The sequence below is a fragment of the Lucilia cuprina genome, chromosome 3 (assembly GCF_022045245.1).
Source record: "Lucilia cuprina isolate Lc7/37 chromosome 3, ASM2204524v1, whole genome shotgun sequence".
Classification (NCBI taxonomy): domain Eukaryota; kingdom Metazoa; phylum Arthropoda; class Insecta; order Diptera; family Calliphoridae; genus Lucilia; species Lucilia cuprina.
The window spans coordinates 47008772-47032362 of record NC_060951.1 but is presented as its reverse complement, the minus strand read 5'-3'; the positions used below and the strand labels follow the sequence as shown (position 1 = coordinate 47032362).

The 23591-nt window shown below is 30.0% G+C and overlaps 2 protein-coding genes across 8 annotated transcripts in view; one reads left to right on the top strand and one right to left on the bottom strand.

The window, feature by feature from the left end:
- LOC111686740 (probable serine/threonine-protein kinase DDB_G0282963) overlaps positions 1 to 5127 on the bottom strand; it is a 181674-nt gene extending 176547 nt beyond the window's left edge. For 4 of the 6 annotated variants that reach the window (XM_046945618.1, XM_046945623.1, XM_046945624.1 and 1 more), the window contains exons 1-2: positions 4897 to 5127; positions 3522 to 4382 (exon numbers count right to left, since the gene is read on the bottom strand). The gene's annotated coding sequence lies outside the window, so the exon portion shown is untranslated. Of the gene's footprint in view, positions 1 to 3521; positions 4383 to 4880 lie in introns of all 6 variants that reach the window. The other 2 variants (XM_046945619.1, XM_046945621.1) reach the window with 2 other exon arrangements.
- An 8016-nt stretch (positions 5128 to 13143) lies between these two features.
- LOC124419030 (probable serine/threonine-protein kinase DDB_G0282963) lies at positions 13144 to 19606 on the top strand. Of its 2 annotated transcripts, none has more exons than XM_046947164.1 (2): positions 13144 to 13702; positions 17589 to 19606. In XM_046947164.1, exon 2 carries the CDS (start codon positions 17727 to 17729, stop codon positions 19104 to 19106), a length of 1380 nt encoding a protein of 459 aa, XP_046803120.1. In that variant the 5' UTR covers positions 13144 to 13702; positions 17589 to 17726; the 3' UTR covers positions 19107 to 19606. The 2 variants fall into 2 exon arrangements, with proteins under 2 accessions (XP_046803120.1, XP_046803119.1); XM_046947163.1 differs by lacking the exon at positions 13144 to 13702 and adding an exon at positions 13866 to 13903.
- The last annotated feature ends 3985 nt before the right edge of the window (positions 19607 to 23591 follow it).

The window sequence follows — 23591 nt, the reverse complement described above, 5'->3', positions numbered from 1 at the left end:
AAAGAATAACATTTATCACCACTTCAAAAGTAACACTTAGTGAATTTTTTTGCCTTCTGAGGAAGTGATGTTTATTGAGCGAATAAAACTACAAATTCGCTACGTTCCCAAGACAATTGGATCTTCGCTCCGGAACGACCCGAGTCATATTCGGCCAAAGATTGTCAACCCAGCGACAGCTATGTCAATCGAAAGATTTTTCCCCAGGAAAAAAACTATCGGCCACAGTCCAGCTGTTACAACAACAACAAATTCGCTTCCAAATAACTTCCAAGAAAAGAATATAAAAATTACATCTTAAATGATGAAGCAGAACTGGGGCATAGCGCTTTTTTCCATACAAATTGGCATTTTTTGAAGTCGTAGAATGCGCTTGTAAAAATAGATTTTATTTTATTTTGAGAGCGTTTATTTTTATGCTCACATTTTTAGGTACTCATTCTCTCAACAGCATTACCATATTTTCAAAATATTTTCATACATTTTATAAACAAAAACCATGTAAATAGGCAACGAAAAATAAAAACAAAAGAAAACAAATATAAATATGAAAGAATTTGTAGTTACTGCCGTAGCTTTAATTATGGGCCTATGTCGTTTTGACAACGTTTTTGCTTGAAGTTACAGTCGTGTTCTGTTTCATCATTAAGAATGATTTCAGAAGTATTGAATTTGGAATCAAATAGAAAGGACGACCACTTATGACAGGCTTGTGTTAAAAATATAACTTCTTCAGGTTTTTTCGGTACTTCTACTTCTTTTTTACTTCTTTGGAAGTTATTTTTTTGCTGGGTACTGTCCTAAGGGACGACATGATCTTAATCGGAAAACTTCTATCTCTTCGACTACATGACACCTGCAAGGTCCTTCTGGCAGAAGGGAACTAAATCTCAAAAAATCAATATTCTACATATAAAAATACTTGGACAGTCAGGTGCAAGGGTTTTACGCAACATCCGGGGAAATTAAAGCAGTCTCGTACCGAGACTTAATCCTTGCGCAAAGAGTTATTCATACTCTTTTGGCGACCCTAATTAATAATTGATTGGGCTTTAAATGAGACGGAACTCAGGTGGTCAAATATCACCACTTGCGGAATATCGAGACTTTCCTGGTCCACTCTGACAACGGATAGGACTTGGACTGTCATCTCTCATAGCAAAAACTCGATTCGATGAATATGTCGGAACTTATGGGCCATGTAACTTATAGCTACTGTAGAAGCTGCTTGGACGAAGAGGAAGAGCATACATTGCACTATCTTTGGTAGAACTCTTTTCAATGATCTGGACTGTGTCAGAGATACTTCACTAGTTAACATGTTCAGTTTAATTAGGAACTCCAGCTGGTTTTTACGAAGACCACAAAAACCAAATAATCAAAGAAATTAGGGAGGGAAACTATTCTCTTAATATAATTTATTATAATGGACCACATGACCTCCGAGTGTACTCACTAACTAGGGATCAACCAACGTAACATATATACCTACCGTGTCGAACAACGTCGGGCTAAAACAGTGACACGAATATTTAAAAAAATTTAAGTTATAAAAGCAGTTTTTCTGTAAAATACAAATATCTTTGGCGAATTAAAACTCGTTTTTAACTGAAGCAGTTGTTTTAATTATACAAAAAGTGCTTGGTAAGAAAAATCAATAAAAATTCATTAATTTATATCTTTCACACTTACCTTCGACAAATTTTTTAATAGTTTGATATTTTAAAAGTGTTTATTTGTTAATTAAGTTTTGTGTTTGTTTTTTTAACGTTGAAATTTTTTAAGATTGTTTCATAGTTATTTTAGAGTTTTTTAAACATGTTTAAAAATCAAAAATTATTAGTATTTCTTATGAAATAATTATTATTTGATTTAACTATAGATTATTTAATTGTAAACTATATGTGTAACGTTAAAAGGCATTCACAATAAACACAACTAAAAGTAAAGGAAGGAAATATAGTATTTTAGTAAATTATGGGTTATATATTTAAACATAGAGAAAACTATATATCTATTTAAATACATTTAACGTAACAACATTGAAACTTAATAAAAATTTCATATTTTTTATGATTAAATTTCAAATATTGGCAACACTCGACTTTTCATAAAAGAGTAAATGTATACATATCAAATTGTTTTTCATACACACTTAAGTAATTATATTAAAAGTATTTAAATATGTTTTTACTTTTATGCAAATTTTGGTAAAAAACTAAAGAAAAAACTCAGATTTTTTTAACATCAAAATATGTGTGTATGTATTTGTAGATTTTTGTTTTTCTTATTTATTCATAATTTAATCGTTTAAATAAAATCTGCTTTTTGAAAAATAAAAACTAAATAATAACTGTTAAAACTTAATGGCTTTTAAACATGCAATATTGTAACCACCTAATTTTAAAACGAATAAATTTTTCAGTTTGTTTTCTTAATTTATGAATAAAATTAATGTTTTTGTGTTTTATTCTATAAGTACGATATTTACAATAATTTTTATTTTGCCAAACATATGGTTCGTTAAATCAGAGATTTTGCAAAAGAATTGTATAAATTATGGAACGATTATATTTTTACTGAAGAAACACCCAACATATAACTAGGTCCTATTAAACAGAAATAATAGGACCAAGTTCTAGTTCAGTTCTAGTTCAGTTCTAGTTCAGTTCTTATTCATTTTGCTAAAGAATTGTATAAATTATGGAACGATTATATTTTTACTGAAGAAACACCCAACATATAACTAGGTCCTATTAAACAGAAATAATAGGACCAAGTTCTAGTTCAGTTCCAGTTCAGTTCTAGTTCAGTTCTAGTTCAGTTCTAGTTCAGTTCTAGTTCAGTTCTAGTTCAGTTTTAGTTCAGTTCTAGTTCAGTTCTAGTTCAGTTCCAGTTCAGTTCTAGTTCAGTTCTAGTTCAGTTCTAGTTCAGTTCTAGTTCAGTTCTAGTTCAGTTCTAGTTCAGTTCTAGTTCAGTTCTAGTTCAGTTCTAGTTCAGTTCTAGTTCAGTTCTAATGCAACTTGAGTTCAGTTCTAGTTCAGTTCTACTTCAGTTCTAATGCAACTCAAGTTCAGTTCAGTTTAGTTCTCTTAATTATTTAATTACAGTGGAACTACAATGAACAAATTTCATATATTTTCAATAATTCCCAGAATAAGTATATTTCAAAAATTTTTTACTTAACTAATTGTATTGTATGTTATCTAAAAAAACCAAAAACTATTGAACCAATACTATTATGTATAAAAATAATCTTAATGTGAATTATATTTTTATAACAATAATTTTAATTAAATACACAAACTAGTATATAACGCTAATAGAAACATATTAACGACAAATTTTTAGAAAATTTGAAAGGGAAATGTGGGGAATAGAATTAGAAGTAACAGAATTAGAAATAGTAACATAAACGGAAAACACAAAATAGAACAGAAAGAACATAATGTAGAGGAAAATTTAATCATTTAACAAATTGTTACGAACTCAATCAAAAAGTAATTAATTATAATTCTCACATTTTCTTAGATTTAACTGACACATTTTTGCAAAATTTGATTGGTGCTCTCAGTTATACATACACATATATATGTATTAAAAAAAGTTTCCAGATATTGTAGGTTAAAATACGCAAAAAGACACACACGCACGCACTCTAAAATAAATACAAAATAGTTTCAATGTGTTACCGTTGTTGCAAAAGGAATAGATTTTTAGCTGGTTTAAGTAATTAATGTCAAATTTTCCAAAAAATATCCATAGAGTAAAATAACATTGCTTTTTTTTTTTTGGTTAGTTTTGTGGTCAACCAGTTACAGTTATTTTCATTCAGTTTAAATAGAGAGACCGAAAAGAATGTCAGTTTAATTAAGTACGTACAACCGATTTGGGTTTTCCGTTTCCGCTTACGAACAAGAGAAACTATGTGTGCTGGGTGGGGGGCGCAAAGGAGGTGTTTAACAATTGTAGTTGTAATTTATTTGTTTTCGTTACGGTTTTTGTTATTGATTATTTTCATTATTTTTGTTGCTGTTGTTGTCTTTGATGTTTTCACAATTTATTTTCCGTTACACTTTAATTGAAAATTTAAATATTTAAGAAAGAAATTTTCTCAAGGATTTTTTATATATTTTTTTGTGTATTCTTTTATTTGAAATATTATCACACAACTTTAACACTTGAAGATTATGGGAAACTTTTATTTATTTTGTTGGTTGATTTGTTATTTGATTTTATTGAAAGTTTCTCCATTTTTAATAGATTTTTCTTTTACATTCGTTCGATATATTTATAGTTTTAGGGGGAGTTGATGATGATTTTATTTTTTCTTTGTTACTGAGGCGCCATAAAATGCGTAAAATCAAACAACGATACACACACTTGTGTAAATAGAAAAAAAAGGAAAAAAAACTTTAATAAATGAAAAATCGAAACAGAAACGAAAAAATCAGCAGAATGGTCTGATGATGAAGAATTTTAACTCTAGTATTTGTACCTTTTAAATTGTTATTGGTGTGTGTAAAGGACGACTTCTATATGTAAGTGTATGTCGGTGTTTAAATTGTGCTTGTTGGTTTTGTTTTATGGTTGTGTGCGTTTATTAAAAACTTAAAAACGGAAATAACAAAAACGATTTGCTTATACCAGTACTGTTTAGGTGCATGTATGTCTGTGTGTGTGTGCAAAAGTAAATAACTGTAAAAGTGTGTTGGTGTTGTGTGAGTACTAAGCACGCTTTAGCACAACACGCACCATCATATATGTATGTTTTTACAACTCACACAAAACACACTTTTACACACACAAACACGCACTGACATATTTAACTAATAAAAAACGAATAAAATAAATCCACAAAAAAAATAAAAAAAATTAACCTTAAAAACAGAAAACCTTAATTCTTGCTTTTTTATACCGTTCAAACAAATTTAATGCTTGCGTTTTTTTGTTAAATTTTCTTTAATTTGTCTTAATTGTTTATTAATTGATTTATTTAAATTTTATTTATATATCATTTTTTTTTGCAAATTCCATTATATATTTTTACTGTTTTACAGTACAATTTAGTTAGTTCTTCTTGTTGGGTTTCTTAAGCGCGTTTGAATACGTTTTTCCAAGGAGTACAATGAAGGACTAAATGTAAAAATTCTTATTAATATTCTCCTTGAGTAGGATGTTGTCGTTTGTATGGAGTGAATATTTAGCTGAATAAGCTTTCATGTGAATGTGAAAGCTTTGCATAACAGTCACTCTATATCTCTTTCGATGACAGTTGTTCTTCCTCTCTTTAGGTGGTTTAAATTCAGCATAAAAATCACTAAATTTTAATTTGACATTTCTTTAACTTTCTATTGAAATCCAAAATAGGAAAACTTGGGCACTTAGAAAATGTAAAAAAAAATAAAACGGAATAAAATTGCCTACTTTTAGGAGATTTTCAATTTTTTATATAAATTGATAAATTTTCTTTATAAATAATTTTTTTTATTTCTATTCTTTGTATAGAAAATAATAATTTTTTCTTTCTATAGAAAACTTTAAAAAAACAAAAAAAAATTTTGAGAAAATCTTTATAGAAAATCTTTTTTAAGAAAATGTTCGAAAAATTTTGATTTACATGTAAAGCAATTTTTATTTTAAAGAAAATTTAAAAAAATTTCCTTTTTTTAAAAGAAATTTATCGGTAAATTTTCTATTTTATAAAAAATTTTCCATAAATTTTCTCTTTTATAAAAAAGTGCTCATAAATTTTCTCTTTAAAAAAAATTATTCGATAAATTTTCTTTTCATAAAAACTTTCAATATATTTAATTTTCATAGAAAACATTCGATGAAGTTTCTTCTTATAGAAAGCTAACAACAAAATTAATTTTCATAGAAAACTTTTAACAAATTTTCTGTGTATAGAAGATAAATTTTTCATAGAAAACTTTTAATAAATTTTATTTTCATAGAAAAATTCTGATAAATATTTGTTTTATAGAAAACTATCAATAAATGATTTTATTTAAGAAAACTATTGATAAATTATCGTTTCATACAAAACTTTCGATAGATTTGCTTTTTTGAAAAAAACTTTCGACACATTTTTTTAATAGAAAAATTTCGATAATTATTATTTTTATAGATTACTTTTACTTTCATTTTAGAGAAAACTTTAATTAAATTTTATTTTTAAACAGAACTTTCGATAAATTTTCTTTTTGAAGAAAACTTTAGATACATTTTTTTCTTAAAGATAACTTTGGATAAATTTTCTTTTTTAGAAAAAAATTTATATAAATTTTGTTTTTATACAAATTTTTGATAAATTTGTCTCTTTATAAAAACTTTATCGAAATATTCATTTTATAGAATATTTTCGATAAATTTTCTTCTTGAAGTAAACCTTATATAAATTTTCTTTTTAAAGAAAGCTTTTGATAAATTTCCTTTTTAAAAGAAACTTTTGATTAAGTTGTTTTTTTATAGAAAACTTTCGTTAAATTTTCTTTTTTTTTAAATTTTCAATAAATTTCCTTTTTTAAAAAATTGTCAATAAATTTCCTTTTTTTAGAATATTTCTAACAAATTATATAAATATAAAGAAATTTTCATAGAAAACTTTTGATAAATTTTCTTCTTAAAACTTTTGATAATTTTTTTTTTAAGAAAACTTTGGCTAAATTTTCATTTTTTAGAAAGGAATGTTTGATAAATTTCCTCTTTTTAAGAAATTTTCAAGGAATTTCATTTAGTAAAAAATTATATAAATTTCATTTTTTAAAGAAATTTTACATTTTCAAGCAAATCGGCGATAACTGTTCAACTATATTTATAAAAAAAATTTTATAAATTTTAGATTAAAAGTAAATTTTTAATAAAATTGATATTTAGAGGAAAATTAAAAATATCCCTTATCACTGAAAATTCCTAAAAAAAATTCCTTTATTTTAAGAATTTTTCCACAAATTTCCTATTTGTACGAAATTTTCAAATATTTTACTATTAATACAAAATTTTTTACCAATTTTGCTTTTATAGACATTTTTTTATAAACTTCCCTTTTAGGAAATTATTCGATAAATTTCTTTCTTATTGAATTTATTGTTAAACGTCCTTTAATATTCCTTTTAATAGATTTTTCAATACATTTTCTTCTTCTAAATCACAACTCTTGGCCAGCTCTGTTTTAATAGCATGTTGTCATTAATTTGCTTTTTTTAAGCCATTAAAGAAAATTGAGTTATTGACAACTCATTTGAAAAGTGCAAAAATATATAATGGATATGGAAAAAAATACTATTAAAAATTTACCAAAAAGAAGCAAACACCCACCAATTTAACTTAAAAATTTTACCAATTTAAAAAAATATTCTTAAAATATAACACAAACAGTTTCAACAGTTGTATTTTTACAATTTCAATATACATATGTATCAAACAAAAAATGATGACCAAACACAAAGCATTTTTGCAAAAAAAAAAAAAAGAATTTGCTTACATATTGGAATGTTAATTTTTCTTTAAACACTTCTTTGTATTTTGCACAATTTTTAAAAATTCACTTTTTGTATATTATTTTGTAGTTATTTAAACACTTTTTAATTTAATTTCAAAATTTTTAAGCAAATTTTATCCATTTTTATTTAAATTTGTTTTTTATATATAAAGTCTGCAGTCATTGTGTTTTTTGTTGTGTGATTATATGACTTTCTTAGAAATGATGTTAGTTTCGTTTTGCATTTTGAGTATTTTCTTATTTTTGGTTTCTTCACTTTTTCCGTTTTTCCTTTCCTTCAGACACATGTACGTTTTATTTTATATGCGCATATAATTTCTTGTGTTTCTTTTACCGTTATGCTCTTTTTTCGGTTTTATGAACTCTCAACCTTGCTAAGTTTGATGTCATCCCTTTGTAGCTTTTTTTGGGCGAAAAATACAACTGTGGTGTTAAGCTTTAGCTGATTAAGTTTAAAGGGTGTTATAGTAGTGACATCTATATGTCAATTGTTTGTTTTGAGCGTTATTTTGAACTGGTGGGTTAATGTTTAACCATAAAACGGTAAATGTTTAATTTCAATAAGATTCCCTGCAGAAAATGCAACTAGTAGCAAACTGTGATTTCATATTGGGCATTTTTTATTGAAAAATTACTATTCACCTTTTTAAAGACCCCAAAGGTTTTGCACTGAAGATATTCAAAGCAGATCCTTTTGTCATTTGTAAAATAAGCCAAAAATAAAAATAAAAACTTTTTTTGCTGTTTTACTTTTTAATTCACTAAACAAAGTAAAATAAATATTTATTGTTTATTTCACATAACTTAACAAAATAAATAAAACAAATTATTACTGCTTTTTTCTATATTTTACCCAAATTTAGCAAATGTGCCCCAAATGAAGTTCTGGGGTTTAGTTTCAATTTTTATCAGGCTGTAAATTATATTATTGAAAATATTATTTTGTCTTATTGTTCACTATACTATTGACGTTCTATCACAGACCAATTTATTTTTCTATCACAAAAATTAAAAAAGCTAGCACAAAAATTCACACAGTGCAATATTTTTGCAAACCTTTTTAAAAACAATTGATCACGTCTGCCTCCCATCATATGTAAAGTTAATCTTCCAAACTTTCAGGGATGATAAATAATCGATAAACGAAAACAAAATTTGATAATGCAATCGACTTGATTACCCGATTTTCAAGTTATTCGCTATTGGCAGTTGTGCCCCTATGGCGTATTATCCCCCTTCTACCTTCTACATTATCTAGATTACTCATTAACAAAATTTTAAGAATTATTGATAGTACTTTCCCATTTACATTACGATATTAAGTAATAAGTAAGCTTAACATTTATACAACATACTTAAATACCACCCAGTTATCATTTTGACTTTAAACATTGTAGTTTTGACAACGCATGGTTGTCATTTCGATTACGCTTTGTATCATTTTGGCAATGTATCATTGTGACTTCGACAACGCAAAGTTCTGTTCGACAACATAGTGTTGTCACTTTGGTAACACATTATTATTATTATTATTATTCTATTTTATCTGATTTTAGATTATTCTTGTTGATTTGAGAACATACTTTGCCAATGAATGGTATTGAACAATCAAAACACTTTGATGTCAATTTGGTACCAGGCGTGTACAATATTAAAAAATTTTTCCCTCTGTGTATATATGTTCACAATAAGATTAACTTAGATATGGGCGATACATATATTTAAATAACGTATTATTTTAAACAGTCATCAAAAGAGAATACTTAAAACACGTAAATCAAAATAGCAAATAATATGGCCGTGGTCATGATATTTCGAATAATATAATTCGAAGCATTATAATTAAGGTTATTTCAAGTATGTACATAAGATTTAAGATAATATCTTTGAAAATTTGTAAATTTACAATTTGTATGAAAATTTCAATAAGTTAAATCGAGTAATATTTAATCCAAATTTTAAATTTTAAATTTTAAATTAGGAATTCTGACAAGGTAGCCTGTAGAACTTGACAAGCTGATTTCTTATATATAAAATTGTTTTATAAATTTTACATACTAGAGGTATCATCCTACTAGGAAAAACTCAATCCCAAAACGTGACCACACTTCAGTTTTTATTCCAATCGTACTAATTGTTAATAATTTACAGATTTATTTCACTTTTTTTCCTTTTCCACTGTGCGAGGGGATAGTAGGCCGCTGTTAAGTAATTGTAAGTAACAAGACAAACTTTGAGATAACAAATATATTTTTACAATATTTATTACTAAACAGTAGAAAAATTAAAAAAATTTTACATTACAGCACCAATGTGAAATGTAACGGCTATATACAAATTTGTAACAGATTCTCCTTCACACACATACACAATATAAATTGTAATAGATTAAATATAAAAATCCAACATGTAACGGCACCCTCTACACAAAATTTAAAATAAAAAACAAAGCAACACCAATAAGAAAATCATATTGTTCTACAAACATTCAAATAACAAAAGTCCTCCATAAAACACCTTCAGGGCAGCCCCACTAAATGATAAAACAAATAGTACACTCACAAATAAATATGAGAAAAAAATATGAAGAAAAATCACCCTTAAGGCTTAAATACAATAAAATAAATGCTAAAATACTTGTACAACGAAAAAAGGATAAATGAAGAAATAGACGATGATGATGATGGCAAAAAAAATAAATAAGTAAACATAGAAAAAGCAATAGTAAAGAAAATATTAAACAGAAAGGACAAAAATTAAAAAAAAAAACTACAAAATATTGGGGAGAAGTAGTAACAACGAAGCAACAACAACAAAAATATTATCAAAAGCAAAAGAAAAATTCAGTTAAAGGAAAAAATGCTGAAACAACCACCCACTCAACAACAACACATGCAAGTGTGTGTATTTTCAAAGGACTTAGTGTGTCTAGTTACAATTGACTCTGATAAAGACAATACGAATGAACAACTAGACAAGCCAGAGTATGATGAAGATGTAAAGGAATAAGAACCACAAAAAAAAACGAATGACAGCAATGTACAAAAAAATTATATATTGAAATTAACAGCGTGATTACAATTACGAACGCAAGCGGCAAGCGACTATAGACTTTCAAAGTTTAACTTATAAAGTTTTATAGGTTTTTCAGGAAAATACATTTCAAAGCTTTCATAAAAAATTCGCCGCTTTAAACTACATATAGTAAATGATTTCTTCAAGAGAAATGAGAGGATCGCTAGAGAGGGAAGGAAATATCTTCTGTATTCTCATGTATCAAATACATGAAACTTATTACCTTCGTTGATTGTCGTATCAATTGTAATCATCCTCTTAAGCAGCACGCGCTCAGTGGTTAAAATACTCTCTGACAAAAACACATGCATACATGTGTGTTTTTTTTATGTTTTGAGTTACCACTACAGAGGCATTGGAAAAGCACAACAAACCGTAAAGCATCGCGTAAAGGACAATTGTATATGAGTAGGAAAATACACACTTACACATATACACTGACGCACTTATAGATGTTTAAATGGACGTTTGTATTAGAGGACAGACTTTTTAGTGAAACATACAAAACTACATTCAGACAAATCGATGTGGATATGGTATGTGCGTACTGTTGTTATTGTCTCTATGTATGTTTCGGTTGATGGTGTTAACAATACAGGCGCATAAAGTAAAATTCGATTTATGACCAACACATGGAAACAAACAACAAAACGACGGAGCAAGTACACTACAGTAATAGTGAAAGAGAGCGAGTTAAAATTATATATCATATGAAACAGTAGTGAAATAGAATTGAATCATTTTTCTACGATAAAATCTTTTATGCAACTCGTAATTCAGGAGTTATTTTGCATTCCATATTGGAAACGGTTTTTGAAAAACAACGACATTTGTTAGTTGTGCAAATTTCCGAATATTAGGAATGCCCCATAATAGATTAAACTATACCAAGATTACTCTTAAAATCTGACGGACTTTCTTATATCGAAATCAATCGAAAGACAAACCGCTCCTTTTCCAAAAATTCAGAAACTTAAGTCGCATAAAATATTTAATGATCCATGGGCTTAAAGTTTCTATCAATTGCAAGTCATGTGGTTAAATAGGATTTTAGACGTTTAATAAAAATAAACATAGAATATGTACAATACATCAAGATTGCAAAAGATCATATCATAAACCATCCATGATTAGGATTCCAACCTTTGAGAATATTTATTCCACACTGTTGTTAGAGAATCAAGAACTCGGAACATCAAGAACTTTGAAATATTTGAAAATAGCGGGAAAACACCAGTTCAGGTTAAAAAATTAATAATTTATAAAATCGCTTCGATGATTCATAAAATTCTAGTTGATAAATTTTGCATAAAAACGTGGGTCTGCGCCCATGCAATATTCAACGGCCGATTTCAAAGTTAATATCCTAAGACTAATCTTTAGGGACTCTAGTGAAGGGGCACACAATAGACCCATTGAAGGTCTATGTGTATTTCATCGAATTTTCTCATGGCTGAAGATCATTTGGAGAAAGATCAAAATTTTAGAAGCCTTATCTTGGTTTAAAAGGGTTTATAAGAGAAGGTTTTCAGTCTCCTTGCTCGAGAGAGTTTTTAATGGTTTGCTCTCAACCACCCATGTACTTTATATAAGTGTCCAAAAACTATCTATGCCTTTGATACGTTACGTGGCGGTTTCTATTCCCACCTGAGGCACTGGATAAGGAGCGTACAACGGGTCCAATAGACAAATCGAGAAACAACCCGTTCCTTTTCCAAACTTGCAGAAACTTATGTTTGTCGCATAAAACATTTAATGACCTTTGAGAAGGTTTTCAGTTTTATCGAACTTTAATGACTTCAAGTTTGAGAGTTTTTCATGGACTATAAGATCCACTCTTGATATGTTAACTGGACTTCAAAGTAGCAAAATTGAGTTACTGAGGCCTCCGGCAATTGTGTGTTTAATGTTCTAATCTGGTAGACTGAAGATGGTAGTTTTTATTTCCATTTGAGGCATTAGTTAAGGCGTGTACTACAGGTCCAATGAAGGCCTAGGTGTATTTCTTGGGATTTGATGTATATACATCCTTCTTTCAAACTAACTTTTTAACTAACTGCAAATTTTTCGTTGAAAAATAAGCATATAAATCCACAAAGATCTAACGACCTGAAAACTTACTTTATCGATATATCCTTTTGGAGTTAGGACCTGGTTATGCCTTAAAATTTAATAAAATTCCAGAAACTGAATAATGCAAATTTGCCAGCTCTTATGGAGGTAAATTAACAACCAAAATCGAGAGATTTAATTCTGAAATTTTAAGATTCAAATGATTTTAAATTTGACCTTTTAACAATAATCTTATGGTACAAATTATTTAATATTTCTCAAAATAAAGTGAGTTTTCGGGTCTCAGAAAAATGAATTCCTCACTTCAATGTTCTGCATATAAAGCGAATGTTTACGAAATAAAAATAAATGAGGATGTTAAGGATTTAATAAAGGACTAAGAGAAGATACCGTCATCATCATCGCCATCAGTAACAACATTTACTCTACAATTATATTAAGGAAAATCCAACAAACTTGTACAAAAAGGGAAAAAATCAGGGAGAGAAGAGGATAAAAAGAGAGTTATAAATGAGAAAACCCAACAATGAAAAAAAGGGGGATAACGGGGTTTTGCGAAAGCAAAAACCACGGTAAGAAACACAGCAGGAATGTTAGCGATAGCAGCTAAAGCTGTATATTGTACAGTATACATAAATGTATGGGTTGTTGGTATAAAACAAAAACAACAACAACGTAAGGCGGCATAAACAACAACAATGCTGCTGCTGCCAAGTACAAGCGAATGTTTGCATGTGCGTGAGTTTGTGCTTGTGGCGAAATGGCAAGAGAAGGGCGAATCCTGTGACTATGCTTAATGTTATATTCGTCGTTGTTGTTGTTGCTGTTATTTTCTATGTATGGCGACTGAGACAACTACGACGATAATAACAGCAACAACAAGAGAAACAACGAAAGCCATGATGAGGAGGATACGAAATGGGTGGCAAATAAACTTTCGCATACTGACAGCAACTTTCAAACCAACCATAAATAAAAAACTTTTTCATTCCGACGACTGCGAAAACGGCGAATGACACGAAATACCGAAAGAAAAAATTCACGGTGACTGTGTGTGGAATAAATATACCATAAAGAAAAAAATTCTTTTATTAATCTAAAAAAATATATATAGAAATTTTTATTTAAATTGTAATAAATCTAGAAATAATTGTGAAAAAATTCATTAAAAATAAATAACAACAAAATTAAAATGTAACAGCTGAAATTTGTTTAAAATATATTAAACAAAAAGTTTCATATAGTGGAAAGGTGAAGTGGTGTTTTATAAAAAAAGAAAAAAGAATTTTGTCTATTTTTTTGGTAACAACTTGAGTGTATTCTATGTCTAAGATGGCAAGAATAAATGGAAATGGCTGCGTGAAATTTTGCAATTATTAGGGAAAAATCTATAAATTTATAAGGAATTTGTTTTAAATTTCGAAAAAAAGTGTAATGAAATATGAAATATAAAATAAATCATAAATTTTTGGATACAACTTCCGGTTAACGGAAATGGGCGTTGGATTAACTCCCCAAGGAGTCTCCAGTTTTTGTGTAATACTAGAAAAAAGAATATGTAAAAATTTTTAAAGAGGATATAGAGAAATTAACTTGAAAATTTAAAATAATTTACAAATAATAAATTTAACAAAAATAAGAAAAAAATACAAGTTTTTTAATGGGAGTGTTCCAAAAATGTAGAAGAAGAAAAAAATCCAACACAGGACTACAAAGAAATTTTGCAAACACACACACCAACACACATACACTAACGAATACACATACTTATATACATATACACAACAGAGTCGCGTTAAGCCATGTCGCGGATCGAAACGTCGCGGGTGTACATAGAGAATGGAATAAGAGTATAAAAAGTAAACGCAATCAATTACACAAAAAAATAAAAACAACAAAAAGAAAAGGAATAAGTGTACTTATTTACTACTACAAATACACTCACACACAGACACACTTGGCTACACTCACCGTTAGCCAGTAAGTGAGTGAGTAATCAAAATTACCGTTAGTTTTTACTCTGTAAAGAAAAACACAATAAAAACCAAAATGAAAATAAACGGCAAAACAAAAGAAAATTTATAATAGAAAAAACACTAACACACACACACACATTTTTTAAATCCTGCTAAACTACGGAATGTCAAATTGAATATTGAGTAACCAAAACGAAAGAAAGGAAGGAAAAAAAATACGGCGAAAAAATTGTACAAAAACAACATAACAAAAAGAAAAACAAAAATATTCAATAAATTCTCATAAATCTCCCCAAAAACGTAAAAAGTTTATAAAATAAAAGAAGAGAGTAAAAGTGTTATTTGTGAGACATAGAAAGAGAGTGAGAAAATAATAAGTGAGAGCATAAAACAGCCCCCCAATTTTCCCAAAAATAATAAATAAAATAATTCAAAAGTTTGTACATGTGTCTACTCAACAACATATGTTTAAGAGTGTGTGTATGTGTGCGTGTATGTCTGTGACATAAACAAGGATATAAAAGAAAAAACAAATAAAACATTTTCTCTAATTTAAGAAAAAATCTATGAAAACAAAAACCACCAAAATAAGAGAAAAGAGAAATAAAGCTGATAATAATAAATATAAAGTGAAAATGTAATGAAAATAAAATCAAAATGAAATACCAGTTAAAGGATAATAATTTTGTGTGAACAAATAATAACAACAACAACTACTTACATACAAATGTATAAAACAAAGCATATAAAATAACATAAAATAAACGACAAAATAAGTTATTTGTACAAGTAGTTTTGCTACAAAAACAATACAAAGTTAATGTACCATTGAAATGTTGTTAAATTTACTTTGTCATTTATATTTATACTACATACACCCTCAATTACACACATACTAATACTTACACTTATACAATTTCCATATGAGTGTGTAGTTGTATTTATAGTAAAAAAAACGCTGTTTCAAGATAATCTGTTTAGATGACTTTCATTTCAATATTGTTTGTGGTTTTTAATGATTTTTTTTAGTTTAAATCCTTTTTTAAGAACATCAGAGCAAGTACCACCAAAAAGGATCAATATCAATGATCTTAACTAAAAGATTGCAAGTTAATTTAAGATTATTAAAGCTGTAGTAACAAATCATTAAATTTTAAAAACATATGTTTGCCTTTACATACAAATAACATGGTTTGAACTCCAATTCAAAAGAAAAATTCATAATACTTTAGGAAAACGTAGAAAAATATTAAAATAATAGTATAGTAAAAGTCCTTATTAAAAATCTCTATGCTAACTACTAAGACTTAATTTGTCATTTAATGACTGAATGCTAAATTTAAAAAAAAATTACAAACTTAAATGCGAATAATGTATATTCGTACAAATTTTTAACCACTTGATGATTTAACAATGTCTGCCTGTCCTTTAACTACAACGGATATAGAGAAGATTTTCAAACGATCAAAAAATATTTAAAAATTTAATTTGAAAATTTTATGGTTATATCAAGCTTTAGGTGAAGATATCTCGAATAAGAAACAAGATATGTCAGATTTTAAGTCCTTATATATGTCAGATGTTATGCCTGTATTGCATTTAGGGCAAAGATAATTCGGAGTGTTTTACATTATTGCTTTCCGGGAAGATCAAACCTCACTGGGACCATTTTTACATTTTTTGACATGCAAAGAACACGTAGGAACAAGTAATTTGTTTGTATGCTGCCTCTTCGAATACTTTCAACCGACACATTCATAAGCGTATGTAAGAATACTAACTCGAAATATATTTCGCTTTTGTGATATCAACTTATTTATAAAATATTTAACACCACAGTCACTCCTCTGTGGGAACATGTTTACTCGGCAACAGGAATTTAAATCAAAATAAGAATTTCACCGAGCATCTTTCAAACAGTTTTCCCGCAATTTGCGTTTTAATCAGAAATATTCCAATTACTAATTCCGGAAGACCAGAGATACTGGTATCACCTACATTTTCCTCTTCACATGTTACCTTTATAAAAGTTATTTCTTGTTGTGATTGCAATCGCGAGTAAAAGAGTTGCGGGACTATAAACATGATGATCTAATGTTTTCTCGACCTTTCCTTAGAATGATTTGATATGCAAACCGGAGAACCGATAAACAGATAACCCACAAGGTAGAGTTTTGAACTTAGTCTTGTTCCGATTATTGGAGATAGCATTTCGGGATACATGGGTTGCAAATTCGCTAAAGACTGATGCACTGTGAAATTCCGAATAAGTTTGGTGATGTTGCCGAAACAACAGACACCCCACAGACGAAATAAGCATTGAAAAGAAGTTGGTGTTAAATGTACATAATGTTCTATATAGGTTTGCCGAATAAATGAGAAATGTGCTGGGTTAAATGGTGATGGATGAATGGTATCTCTAACAAGCTATACCATTGAATTTTCCTTCCTTGTCCAGGCATGTTCAGGGAAAACTCTTTTAATACTAGATTATTTCAGTTCAGAGCAAAGTTATTGCACTTAAACCGACAAAGAGGCGGTGGTGAGTCTAGTCAGCTTACACAGTTGTTGCATAAGTACAATTTTCCGACCCAATAAATTATATATATTCTGGATCCTTATAGTTAGCGACGTAAATTAAGCCATTTCCGTCACTGTGTCTTTTGAAATCGATTTACTGAAGACAGCAGATATTTTCGGGGTCCAAAACATCAATAATTTTGTTAGACATGCTTTTAAGAAATATCCTATCCGAAGACAATCTGGGAATTTGGTACTCTCAAAATCACTTTAAATGAGTTGAATTTGTTTTTAATTCAAAAAAAAAACATGCATTAACTTGATTTTGTTCTTAATCCAACAAAATTCTTATAATATAGAAGATTTGCTTACAAAATAATAATTAAAAAGCCACAAACAATAGAAACAAACATAACTTCATAATATTCCCTAACTAACAGCTAAAATGAATCGATAATCCTCTAATAACAACCAAAAAATACAAATTTGTATACGATATATATTTTTTTTAAACTCAAAAATAAAAATATTACTTATAATAAATTAAGAGCTGAGAACACTTAATAAAGAGCTACGAAATGTCCAAGTCGAACGCCGATTTTAGTGCGTTCGACTTTAATGACAGCTCGGATAATTCAGATGTGGAAACACGAGGTCCATTTCTCAGTCGTGTTGCACTCGGCAACAGTAGTAAAAGTTTAGCGGTCAATAGTAATAATATCAACAATGCCAACAACAATAACAACCTTAGCTCAGGACATCATAATACGAATCAACAGCAGCAACAACAACAACAACTCAATAATTCAAGTCATTTATCCAGTAGTGCTTCCAATAGTAGTGCATCAAGTAGTGAAGATGAAGGAGAAACCAATGATGATAATATTGTTACCACAACAGCAGAACAACAGCAACGCCAACATCAACAACAGCAACAACAAATCTTACTACAGCAACAAAGGCAAAGACAACAACAGCTACATGAAGCCATTAATGGTACCAGCATTAACGAACATCTCCACGACGACGATAACAACAGCAACAGTAGCACAAGTAGCAGCAACAGTAGTAGCAGCACTGCACCTAGAGGCTCTACTGCAAGAGGAGGCATTGGAGTTGGAGGGGTGGGTAATGTTAGCAATAGTAGCTGCATTAATAATACGCAACAACATCAACAAAATGCCAGTGGCAGTAATGCTCAACAGTCTCATAATTCAGATGTCTTGTTAATGGCCGCCATGGGTGCTAGCAGTGGTCCAACAGCAACAACAACTACTATAGCAGCAAATGGCTTAACAGATGATAGTATAGTTGCCACATCAGTGGGTAGCAACAATAATATGGATGGCATGGATGCCAGAGATGGAGGCAATGCTGGTGATGGCGAAGGTTTAGCCTCCGGTCTTACTGAATCGAATACCACAAACCATAATAATACCAACAGTAGCAACAACAACATCAACAATAATAGCAGTTGTAATGTTAACAGTTTGCTCGACTCTGCTCTAGCAAGTGGCGGCGGCATTAATAGTCACATTCAAAACAATGGACATTCGAATGCAAGCAGTCACTGCAATGAACTAGTACGCAGCAGTAGTAGTGCCAGCTTAAGCAATGCCAGCCTCAATCATCATACGAGTATGGGTGGTGGTGGTGGAGGAGGCAGTGGTAGCATTGTAGGCGGTAGATCCAATGATGGTGGTGGCGGAGGAGGTAACGGTGGCGGAGGTGGTGGTAGTCTTTGTGGTGTACCCTCCTCGGCCTCAAGCTATGCACTCTCTGCTGCGGAACGTAAGAAATATCGTCATCAGAATTTCAGTAAAAACATTTATATTGGTACGAAAAATGCTGAAAAATGGGAGTATATGCGAACACGATTACATTTTAAAAACGATGTCGAATTTGTGGCATATCTACTGAATTTAGCTGATAATGATGGCGACCGTTTGGCAAAGTAAGTACAGAATTAAATACACATATATACATATGTAGTAATTAAGATTTTTGCTTGCACTTGTTTGCAGAGATTTTGTTAGGGTTTGTGAAGTTTTTATTAATTGATTATGAGAAGAAATGTGAAGTTAAGAAATCAAACAACACTATTTAATTGTTTAGCTTACAAATTATACGTTTGTACGAACTTAAAGCTGGTGGTTCACACCATGAGGACATGTCAGCTGATTTTGATAATTTATATTATTTTGTTAATGTACATTTATCAATTTTTATTAATTCTTCCTTCTAAGTTTTTGATTAAAAAGAAGGTCCTAAAGTCATATTTTTAGTGCCTGTTGAAACCAAAAGAATATTTTACTTTATACTTCCAATTTTAATCCACAAAACGTTCACTCTCTGTGCAGAGACCGAAACTGAGAAGCCGTCAATATATGAGTCAATTGGATCTTGAAGATAAAATATCAGAATTTTTCAGTTACTCATTTCGAGGGCCCACAACATTCATTGTTTACATGCAATTAGTTCCAAAAATAGAAATGAAAACCACCTACTAAGAATTCTGTGTGAATGTCAAACATTGTCAAAATGTTTGACATTCGATTGTAAATGACCAGTCTTTTGAAACCACATTAGAGCGAGAAATATAAAAACATTAGGTGAGCTATAGACGATTCACTTCCACCCCTTTATGAACCACAAAGAACAAGCAAATCAGGATGATGACTAAAGGAATGTCAAACATTTCAAGATATTGGACGATTGTATATGATCAGTTAATCGTATAACCCATTCGAGTGGGATTTCATATAAGATATAAAAACACTGTGTGATCTAAGGACGACTCACTACCGCTCCATTTTGACCTGAAAGATCAGGCAATTTTCAGACCATATCTAAAACATGACCAGTTAATCGTAGAACCTATTATAAAATGATTTCATATAAGATATAAAAATACTGGCTGAGCTGGAGACGACTCTCTGCGGTCCCTTTTTGACTAGAAAGTTTCGGCAATTTTCAGACCATACCTGAAGCCTATCATGACAACTTACAACCAGCCATACTGCAACACCAGTCTTTAAACCAATATTCTCTTCGTGCGCTTTTCGACCTTTCTAATAGACAAGACGATACAAAGAAGAGAATTCCAAAAAAAAAAACGCATATGAAAGACACTAGACCATTATATACTTTGCTCAAGTACTTGAGCTATTTGACATTTTAATTCTATTGTAGAATATACGGCAATCTTCAGACCATATCGGAAGTCTTTTATGACAACTTACAAATGCTACATCAGTCTTTAAACATTCTTTTTGTGTGTTTTTTGGACATCTCCTCTACGCCGGTATCAGTTAGGATAGGTCCTCAGTCCGCGTGTCAAATAACGTCTACAATTAATGGTCCTGACAGATTAAAGGTATTGTTAGAAGCTCTATACTCACCTTACTATTATTAAGATTGCAATAACAATAAGACGAAAAGGGAGGAGTGTTTTTGTAAGAAGTATTTGAAGAGACTTTAACACCATTAACCCATTTTTGGAACAACAGATATAATTAGATCCAAATATTTTTGAAGTGACATAGTTCTGAATATACTTCACGAACACTGATTCGACGTATGAAATATTAAGTACTTAGTAACGATATCGCTTTCTACATTTTTATTATCTGCTGATATATTGCTTTCAATATCCAACCATTTCCTCTTCGCTCGTCCAATAACGCCCCTGTTTAATTTAAACCCATTTTTTTAATATTTGCGTTTGGTGAACAATTTGCCACAAAGTAAAGTTGAAAGAAAAAATAGAAATAAAAGCAATACATTAAAGTTTTTAATGGCAGTTGTAAAAAAGTGGCAAAAAAAGAACAAAATCCAGAAACCTGAAACCAAAACGCTAAAAAAAAGAATGGTATATTTATGTTTCCTTGTCGTGTGGATCATTGCAATGGCACTTTGTTTTCCAAAAAAAAAAAACACCATTGGTTCGTTTGCTCGTTCATTCCTGTAGTTTGCTTCCACGGCATTGCATTGTAAATTACATGCTCGATAATCGTGACGACGACAACGGCGATGATGACGATAGTGCTAGGGAACTACTGCTGCTGTTCATGTTCACTGTGTTGATTATGACGATAATAACGATGTTGCTATGTTAGCGGAAGCGGAAATAAAAACACAAACGTAACGAACATACAAAGAAGTGAACAAAAGTGCAGATGAAAAAAAAGAAACCAACAGCAGCAACAACAACAACAATCTGCACTAGCAAATAACAACAAAGTAAAAAATTATTTACACCAATTTCACAGTGTGAGTTAAAAACTCATTCGCATGATATTTTTGCGCGGCTATATGCAATACTACATAAAGCAATGTTCAGTAGTTTTTTTTTTTTTTTTTGGTCAGAATTGCAACAAACAAAGAAAAAAAACATCAACATGAACAACGCCAAAATGTTAAAATAAAGTTAGGAGGGCTGATTGACAAATGCATGCAAGCTTTTAGCATACAACATTTTAGCACGAAAATATATGTTTGTAGCGCTAAAAACCTTAAATTAAGTATATTAAGCATTTTGGAGCTAATTTCCGAACCGATTTATTGATGAACGTCCATCCTTTTTTATTGTACCAGGTTTTATCACATTTAATCGTTGTAATAATTAACTTTTCTGTATATCAGATCATGTTATGATCGGTAGAAAACTTCTGAAAATCATTTAAGATTTAGTACACTGCAATGTGCACTGGTTCCAAATATAGAAACATAATTGAACATAAATTCTTCACGATCGGTCCCTATTTGGACCTCATTTTCATATAATGGCGATAAAAGGATTTGTTCGTAAAAACCCCTTCTTCTCTATTCTAGCAAGTCGTTATTGTATATTTTGGCCTTACAATCCGCTAATACGCTCTTAAAACCATCATTGCCAAACATTTTGTTAAACGATTGATTTTTTTCATCTACTGCTCTGGTGTGAGCACTCCACGTTCTGGATCTGAAGAGATCCTTGAATTTGTACGAACTTTCATGCCACGAGATTTATTTACCTAGAAACTGGCTTCCACAATTTTCCAAAATGCGCTGAAGCAGGTTTAATAAAATACCCGTTATTTTCGCCGTCGATAAGTGTTTCACCTGAGACATTAGAATGGATCTATTTCTATAGGGCGTTACCTTTCACCTGACCCTCGTTTCAGGCTTTCTGGATGGGCTTGAGCTGCATATCGTTCTACATGTAGCAGGCATGCAATTTTGCTGCGAGTCTTGTTTTTTTACCATTAAAATGAATGCAACAAATGTGCACACATACAATTTCCTTTGTAAATTTCAGCAAATTTCTTTTTTACTTATTTTTCTTTCTGCTCTGCATCCTCTTGATGCCATTCATATGAGTTTGAAAATCAAACCAAAAGTGAAAAATTGTTCAAGTGCAATTATAAAAAAGGAAAACACTGAAAAAATAGAGCCCAAATACGAGGAAATACATAAATACAGTGTGGTTGAGAGAAAACGTTTGTTTGCCAGTGTTTGCAAGATTGTCGGTTGAATTCAGTCTACATGGAGTATGGGGTGCTAAAGGGGATTTGGAAATATAAGGATTTTCACGAAAATTGCATATATGTAGTATGTATACTTACATTTACTACTTTATTTGTACTTGTATGTGCATAAAACCGTTACAGGAAATTCATCAGTAGAACTGCCACAACAACAACACTATGACTAACAATCGCATCATTATCCTTCTTCATAACATTAGCTGTGGAATAAAGTGTACCCACATTTAAACATACACATATAATCCTACATATTTATACTTATGTATTCACACAATATTATACATACATACGTACTTAATATTACACATTTATACGTACAACCATTTGACTATTCAAATCTCAATAGTATTCAACTATAAAACACGCACACAGTAGAGTGCACATGCTGTTTTACTACTTTAGATCCTCTTGCTAAATGAAAAACACAGCAGCAACAACAACGAAAATACTAAAACAAAAAAATGTATGTATATATGGTTCCAAAAAGGAAACAAACTTAACAACAAAAAACCTTCAGTTTTCTATAAAACCCCCCACAGATGGGGCCATGTTTTCGGTATCTCAAATATTCTGACCGCATATCACAAACATACACATAAATACATACATATTTACACGCATACATTACGCTTATTATAATTACACACAGCCACATATATGTTTAAGTAGATATACAAGTATGTGTAATTGTATATTTGTATTATTGTTGTGTACAACTGTAATTTCTGCTTACAACTGGGTTTATTTAACAGTGTTACCAATCATTATAAGAATTACGAATTAATTTTGATAACCAAAAATTTTTTCCATGGACTAGAACTGAACTAGAACTGAACTAGAACTGAACTAGAACTGAACTAGAACTGAACTAGAACTGAACTAGAACTGAACTAGAACTGAACTAGAACTGAACTA

Excerpts from the sequence above, each read along its gene's own strand:
- LOC124419030 (XM_046947164.1), top strand. The coding sequence starts at position 17,727 with ATGTCCAAGTCGAACGCCGATTTTAGTGCGTTCGACTTTAATGACAGC.